Below are 8,581 nucleotides of genomic sequence, written 5' to 3' on the forward strand. Positions count from 1 at the left end.
AAGTGCACCATTGATCTTGTGCAGAGCCTCACTGATGTCATGGGAATTCTGCCTGTCCCAGGCACTTATAGAGCCCCCACCACTGTCGTATCTGACCACCTTACAACCTGAAAGTGTATTTATCCTCACAAAACCCCTGTGAGGTAGGGAATTTGTGTGGATCCACTTGCAAAGTCTAACCCTTACTCTGTTTGCTGTCCTGCTCCAAAACCCATTGAAGCCAATGGAAACACTCCCATTGACTTCAGTGGCCTTTGGGTCAGGACCTAAATGCCCAATTCTTTCCCTAAGTATTAATAACAACAAATTATAGTGAAGATTATTCACACTCAAGCACACACCTAGATATTAAAAACTGTAAACTCCAAATATATTCTGAATGATTTTAGAACTGCTCTCTAATTTCTTCAGAAATTTACCAATTAGTAAATTACAAGTTAATTATGTATTAAACATAGATAATGTATTCATTAGTCTTTTCTCTGTTTACCTTTGTTTCTGCTTCTGTTTAATATCAGGATATGGTAAATTATTTAAAATTCTAATCCTTTAAATCATTAAGAATCTTGTCCAAAGCCCACTGAAGTCAATAGAGAGATTCCCATTGAGTTCAAGTCTCATGACTCTAGATGAAGTTAGTGTGAGCTGCTGATATTCAGCACCTTTGGAAATTATGCTCTTAATTCTTTGAGCCATGTGCTTCCTTATCTCCTATTCTACATGAAGGATGCAGCTTCTTGCCTAAGAAGTAATGAGCAGTGCACAGTACACTTGCTCACTCATGCAGACAGTCAACTATCAGTTTAAATTCTTTTGTTTCAATACAGGATAATTTGATTTCAGCTTTTTATGATCCCTTAAGAGCAATAAAGAGATTAAAATAAATTAAAAGAACAGTGTTTTGTTTTTTTGTTTTAAAAAACCACAACAACCTCTGTTCTTTCTCCCTCTATGTTAGAGGATTCATAGCTTCACATCTTCAGAGGCAGACTGGAATTTTAAGGTCCAGATCCTAGAATGAGCACTCCATATGAGGCACAGGACTTTACCCACAGGGCATTCTTTGCAGAATCTGGGCCTAAATGCTTAATGTACAGATTAAGCCAAAAAGAAAGAGCAAAATGTAAAGTAATTTCCAAAAAGCCACAAACTTTTCTTAGCATATCTGGAAGCAAAAAGTCAGTATTGTTCTCTCAGATTTATTCTGGTTTTGTTTCTGTTTTTTCCCCCCTCCTGTGCCTTTCTTTTTAAGAGTGCATCTTACCCAACATGATTGATTTTGATGTGAATTTCATTCCTGTTTTTTAGCCTTGAAAGCTGTATTTGATGAGAAGAGCCTGTTCCCAAAAGAAATTCTGGATCGTGAACAAAAAGCAAGGCAACTATGTGAGCAAATGTGCAACGAAGGCAAGATGAAAAGAAATAAGAAGCAAGCAAAGATGAAAGAAAAATAAACCTTCCTGTTACAAAGAAGGTAAGTGCAAAGAATACCATATACAGAATGAAGTTGGCTTTGCCACAAACAGTTTAACAAAGTAAGTCCTACTTTTAGGGTCAAATCTTCCAGTATTTGCTTGGGACTTGCTCCTGCAGCCAGGCACTCAGTGAGTAACTTTACTCATGTAAGTCTCATTGAAGTAACAGGAGTCAATCAGAGCACTCCATGCATGTTTGTCTGCAGGCTCAGCCTTTTGGAAAAAATCTGCCTGAAGTTACTGGCCATTCCACGTGCAGAGGGTTGCTAATTTGGATAATTTTGCAGGCCTAATCTTGGAAACTGTTAAACATGTGATTCCCCACTGAGTTCAGTAGGACTACTGATTTATGTAAATAAACTCATATGCATAAAGAACAGGAGTACTTGTGGCAGCTTAGAGACTAACAAATGTATTAGAGCATAAGCTTTCGTAGGCTACAGCCCACTTCATCTGATGCATAGAATGGAACATACAGTAAGAGATATATACACACAGATAAGTTGGAAGTTACCATACAAACTGTGAGAGGCTATTTGTTAAGATGAGCTATTATCTGCAGGAGAAAATGGAATGGAATGGAAGAGAATGGAAATCCATCAACTTCATGAAAAAATTCGTACAGATACAGACAGACATCATCTTCCTTTCCAAATGCAAACAGATGGACATCGTACCAAAAGGACTAACGGTAAAAAATCCATTACAATCTACATACCACACAGACTGTGCTGAGAGATTGTGCCACACGCTCTCAAAGCAACTGCGGAACCACCTGATCAACATCCTCTACAGCAAACAGGGAAAGATTAAGAATGAGCTCTCAAAACTGGGTACTCTCATAAAAAAACAACTCTCCACACAAACTTCCTCATGGATAGATTTTACAAAAACTAGACAAGCCATTTACAACACAACTTTGCTTCTCTACAAAGGAAAAAGGACACTAAACTATCTAAATTACTACATGCCACAAGGAGCCACAACAGTGGTTCCCTTAACACAGCCAGCAATATTGTTAATCTTGCCAGCTGTACTCGTAGTCTGGCAGAAGAGTCTGTCCTATCTCGGGGCCTCTCCTTTTGTCCCTCCAGGCCCACAAACATGATACAGTTCTGTGGTGACCTAGAATCCTACTTTCGATGTCTCCGACTCAAAGAATATTTCCAAAACACCTCTGAACAACATACTAACCCACAGAATCCTTCCTACCAACACTACAAAAAGGAGTTGTCTGCGTGGACTCCTCCTGAAGGTCGAAACAACAGACTAGACTTCTACATAGATTGCTTCCGTCGATGTGCACGGGCTGAAATTGTGGAAAAGCAGCATCACTTGCCCCATAACCTCAGCCGTGCGGAACACAACGCCATCAAAAGCCTCAGGAACAACTCTGACATCATAATCAAAAAGGCTGACGAAGGAGGTGCTGTCATCATCATGAATAAGTTGGAATATGAACAAGAGGCTGTAGGGCAGCTCTCTAACTCCACATCCTACAGGCCATTATCCTCTAATCCCATTGAGGATTGCCAAAAGAAACTACACCATCTGCTAAAGAAACTCCCTGAAAAAGCACAGGAACAGATCTGTGCAGACACATGCCTAGAACTCCGACCAGGGGTATTCTATCTGATTCCCAAGATCCTAAACCTGGGAATCCTGGATGCCCCATCATCTCGGGCTTTGGCACCCTGACAGCAGGATTGTCTGGCTATGTGGACTCTCTCCTCAGGCCCTACGCTACCAGCACTCCCAGCTATGTTCGAGACACCACTGACTTCCTGAGGAAACTACAGTCCATCGGTGATCTTCGAGAAAACACCCTCCTGGCCACTATGGATGTAGAAGCCCTCCGCATCAACATTCCACACAAAGATGGACTACAAGCTATCAGGAACAGTATCCCCGATAATGTCACAGCAAACCTGGTGGCTGACCTTTGTGACTTTGTCCTCACCCATAACTATTTCATATTTGGGGATAATATATATCTTCAAGTCAGTGGCACTGCTATGGGTACCTGCATGGCCCCACAGTATGCCAACATTTTTATGGCTGACTTAGAACAATGCTTCCTTAGCTCTCGTCCCCTAACACGCCTACTCTACTTGCACTACATTGATGACATCTTCATCATCTGGACCCATGGAAAAGAAACCCTTGAGGAATTCCACCATGATTTCAACAATTTCCATCCCACCATCACCTCAGCCAATCCACACAAGCGGTCTATTTCCTGGATACTACTGTGCTAATAAGCAATGGTCACATAAATACCACCCTATAACAAAAACTTACTGACTGCTATACTTACCTACATGCCTCCAGCTTCCATCCAGGACACACCACACGATCCATTGTCTACAGCCAAGATCTAAGATACACCTGCATTTGCTCCAATCCCTCAGACAGAGACAAACACCTACAAGATCTCTATCAAGTGTTCTTACAACTACAATACCCACCTGCTGAAGTGAAAAAACAGATTGACAGAGCCAGAAAAGTACCCAGAAGTCACCTACTACAGAACAGGCCCAACAAAGAAAATAACAGAAAGCCACTAGCTGTCACCTTCACCCCCAACTAAAACCTCTCCAGCGCATCATCAAAGATTTACAACCTATCCTGAAAAATGATCCCTCACTCTCACAGATCTTGGGAGACAGACCAGTGCTCGCTTACAGACAGCCCCCCAACCTAAAGCAAATACTCACCAGCAACCACACACCACACAGCAAAAACACTAACCCAGGAACTTATCCTTGCAACAAAGCCCGATGCCAACTTCATCCACATATTTATTCAAGTGACACCATCATAGGACCTAATCACATTAGCCACACCATCAGGGGCTCGTTCACCTGCACATCTACCAATGTGATATATGCCATCATGTGCCAGCAATGCCCCTCTGCCATGTACATTGGCCAAACTGGACAGTCTCTATCCAAAAGAATAAATGGACACAAATCTGACATCAAGAATCATAACATTCAAAAACCGGTAGCAGAACACTTCAATCTCTCTGGCCACTCAGTAAAAGATTTAAGGGTGGTAATTTCGCAACAGAAAAGCTTCAAAAACAGACTCCAAGGAGAAACTGCTGAGCTTGAATTAATATGCAAACTAGATACCATTACCCTGGGTTTGAATAGAGACTGGGAGTGGCTGGGTCATGACACATATTGAATCTATTTTCTTAAGTTAAGTATCCTCACACCTTCTTGTCAACTGTCTAAATGGGCCATCTTGATTATCACTGCAAAAGTTTTTTTCTCCTGCTGATAATAGTTCATCTGAACTAATTAGCCTCTCAGAGTTTGTATGGTAGCTTCCAACTTATCTGTATGTGTATATACATATATCTTACTATATGTTGCATTCTATGCATCCGATGAAGTGGGCTGTAGCCCACGAAAGCTTATTCTCTAATAAATTTGTTAGTCTCTAAGGTGCCACGAGTACTCCTGTTCTTTCTAAGGATACAGACTAATACGGCTGCTACTCTGAAACCTGCCATATGCATAAGTGTTTAAAGTGGTAGAACACTAGTTTTGACTGGCAGGAGGAACTCCAGGTTTTTTTCTGTATGAATTTCAAAACATGTTAGATAAACTCATGGTAAGAGTGATTTAAAGCAAACAAAATGTGCTCTGTAAGTACACTGCAGTGACATTCATAAATAATCATATTATAATGTAAAAACTAAAAAGACTTAAAAATAAAGCATATGTATAATTAACTCAACATCTTCCTTTCAGAACTGTTTTTGATCACCTTGGCAATATGGAAATAAATATCAGTGAACAATTGCACCAATAAGTCAAGCACAAAACAATTAAACTACAGATCTTGAATGTGAAGAATAAATTTTCAGAACACTTTTATAGCTAGAACTGTTACTCCTGTTTTTGAGTGTTTGTAAACTTTATTTTGTTCCTAAATGTTGTACATTTCTTTCTAAAGAGAAGCAGTGTATTAAAAAATCCCACTTTTTTGTCTGAAAATTATTTACTTACTGTAACAAGTAGTGCCTAAGATCAATTTAGATGTACTTTAACATTGCCTAAATGTTATTTATACAGTATCATAAATGTGTATGCTGTTTTATAAAATATGACAAGATTACCCGCAGCCATTTCACATATTCCATGTTATTATTATGACTTACTGTGTTTTTATGGTAGTGCTCACAATGTGCTTGGTGCTTTCCAAACACTGAAACATGATCTCTGCTCTGAGGAGTTTACAGTGTAAGGATAGACAAGTGCACAGAGGTTAGGGGAAAGGAAACACGTGTGACAGATATGGCATTTTCCTGCAATATCCTTGGGAGACCTTATGGAATTAACTTTAAGTATCTTTGGGGTCCATTGTATTAATGAATGTACGAATGGTTTATGTTTTATTGTGGGCCGGGATTGTATGTGACACCTCGGGAGAGAGGGGATGCGATGTGAGACCTGGGCGTTCAAAAGACTATATTGAACAATGTGCCACGTAAGAATGCACTTTTGGAACAAAGTGTGTTAAGTGGTTTCCCTGGGGAATATGTAGGGGGTGGTGAATGCAAATTCCCCACCTCCAATGATGCCAAAACTCAGCCCTTTGAAGCTGTGCCTTCAGGGGTGGGCCATTGTCTGCTGATTACTTGTTACAAGAGATCAAGATCAAAGACCCAAGTTGTTTAAAGGAAAGACTGAGCTATTCATTGTAACTCTGAATCTGAGACAGTTATGAACTTGCAACCATGGGGGAAACCCCGTTGTGGGTTTTGAAGAACTGATACCTATCAGAGAACTAGATTGAAGTTGGGGGGTAATCTCTGGTAAACTTTTTGTATGTGTGTAGGTTCTTTTATTGTTTTCTGTATCATGTTCACACCTTAAGAATAAATGTACTTGCTTAGAAAGAGCTGGTAACTGTGGCAATTATACTGTTCATAGCCTCTGGCAAGAAAGCAAAGTGCTGACCTAGTTTGTTTAGGCAGCCTGGCTTGCTGAGGATAGCACAGTTTAGGCAGGGAATTGTGCAGCCTGGGAAAACCCCAATCAGGAGGGAGAGGGACATGGGTCTCTGAGGACCCTTGAGTGAGCACCCTTAGTGGACCATGGAGGGGGAATATAGGCAACAGGCACAACACGCTCCTCACATACAGGTCATTTTAATTTACTGTCAGCACCGTGGCAGGAGTCTTCAAGAGGAATTTGGACGCGGCAGGGCAAGGGCACTGCAGGTGAACTTGAGCTGTACCATGCATAGGGGTACATGTGGATGAAGACATAGGGGTAATTTTCATGAAAAGCTGAAGGAAAAGTGAACAAGGCCGAGAGCATTGGTAGAGCAGAGGATACTGTCCCTGTCAATTGTGTGGTGCTGAGTAACATGAATTAACTTTATTCTGATCTCAGTTCCACTTACATTTCAAATCTGACTAGCTTCAAGCAGAAGCCTTTAAAAAAAAAAGCAACCTGCCATTGAAATGCTCCTTTTTGTCTTCTAGAAATGGAAGGCAACGCCCTTCCACCCTTGTCTCAAAATCATACGGCTCTGAGGTGCAAGCTGGGAAATATGTTTATGTATAAAATTCTTCTTCTTCTAAAGCTTGTGCAGTTGTAGTTCTGTACTAAGGAAGCCTGACTTCATAGAAATAATAAATATTGGCACTAATGGTTTCTCAAACTTCTTAAAATACTATTTCTGTAATACGTACAGGCTATGTCAAATGTCTGATTGGGGCAGTATTTTATCAATTTTTTGATTGGCATGCATTTGGGATGACTTGCATAACTCGTGATGGGCCCATCCCATACTCAGACTGACTAAGGGTACATTTACACTGCAATTTACACTGCATTTACAATTACATTACATTACAATTACAGTACATTTACACTGCAATTTACAATTTAGACACCCATGGCTAGCCCACACCAGCAGACTTGGGCTAAGGTGCTGTTTAATTGTGGTGTAGACATTTGGGCTCGGGCTGCAGCCCTATGTCTGGGACCCTCCACACTTGCAAAAGCCTGAGCCTGAACATCTACAGTGCAGTTAAACAGCCCCTGAACCTGAAACCCAGAAGCCTAAGTCAGCGGGTATGGGCCAGCCGCAGGCTTTTAATTGCAGTGTAGACACACCCTAAAACCTCTACACCACACTGTCATGTATTCCTTATATCTATTATATAATGTTGCAGTATTTTATCACTGCTTGTTGCACTAAACTGTTTAGGCTAAAATTGTGCCAGCCCTTATGTAGCTGTATGTGTGCAGATGGAATAAGGAACCTTTCCCCAATCATTGCCCCAGCACAATGGGGAACTCCAGGCAGCACTGTGCCTTGTGGAGGCAAGAGCCTCCCAGTGCTCTGCACTACTTTACTACAGGCTGGGGCTAAACACATGTAACCCTTTATCCCTTTTCCCCTCTCAGCTATGCTTAAAATATATACATCCACAATGGCTGATGTATTTGCAATTTGCAGGTGAAACCATGTGGAAAAAATAACCATTATTTCTGTGGGTCAATTCAGGAGCATAGTCCATAGTTCTGCTTCAAATACAGACTCTCTCAAGGTAAACTAAAAGGATCAGAAGGGCACATTAGAACTGAGGTCATGTTTCTGAGTTACGCTGTCATCCCATTAAACTGAAACACAGTTCTCCCCATTAATTTCTTACACAAGGCAAGACATCCCAATTAATATTGACACATTTTAGAAAGACAAATTTTCATAATAAACTTTGTGGCCACCTGTTATGGGTTTTGGTACATTAGTCATGCTGCTTTTCATGATAAACATAGTAGCGTCCTTGTCCTTGTTGCTCTTTATTTTTCGTTTCAAGGCAAACCAGTTTTTAAGTGTAGTGTTGCTGTGAAGTGTGGAGAGAGAGGTGAAACTGTTTTTCCGGGTAAGCATATGCATTAATTCTTTAAATTGCTTTAAATTGGAACAGGAAACGCTGGTTGCTATTAGTATAAAACTAAATATTTTAAATGATGTAGGTGTGTATTTTTATTATTGCCTAATCCAAATTCCTTTAAGCTATAGCTTTCTTAAGGTAGGACAGAGCAGTAAGTATAGACCTGATTCTTATTCCC

The 8,581-nt window shown here is 40.5% G+C and overlaps 1 protein-coding gene across 1 annotated transcript in view; it reads left to right on the forward strand.

The window, feature by feature from the left end:
• Positions 1 to 1,454, forward strand: part of WDR49 (WD repeat domain 49) — a 67,335-nt gene extending 65,881 nt beyond the window's left edge. Inside the window, exon 18 of the mRNA XM_077826864.1 lies at positions 1,309 to 1,454. Coding sequence (XP_077682990.1) covers positions 1,309 to 1,454 — 146 coding nt within the window. The remainder of the gene's footprint in view (positions 1 to 1,308) is intronic.
• The last annotated feature ends 7,127 nt before the right edge of the window (positions 1,455 to 8,581 follow it).

The sequence above is a fragment of the Eretmochelys imbricata genome, chromosome 9 (genome assembly GCF_965152235.1).
Source record: "Eretmochelys imbricata isolate rEreImb1 chromosome 9, rEreImb1.hap1, whole genome shotgun sequence".
In the NCBI taxonomy this organism is placed as follows: domain Eukaryota; kingdom Metazoa; phylum Chordata; order Testudines; family Cheloniidae; genus Eretmochelys; species Eretmochelys imbricata.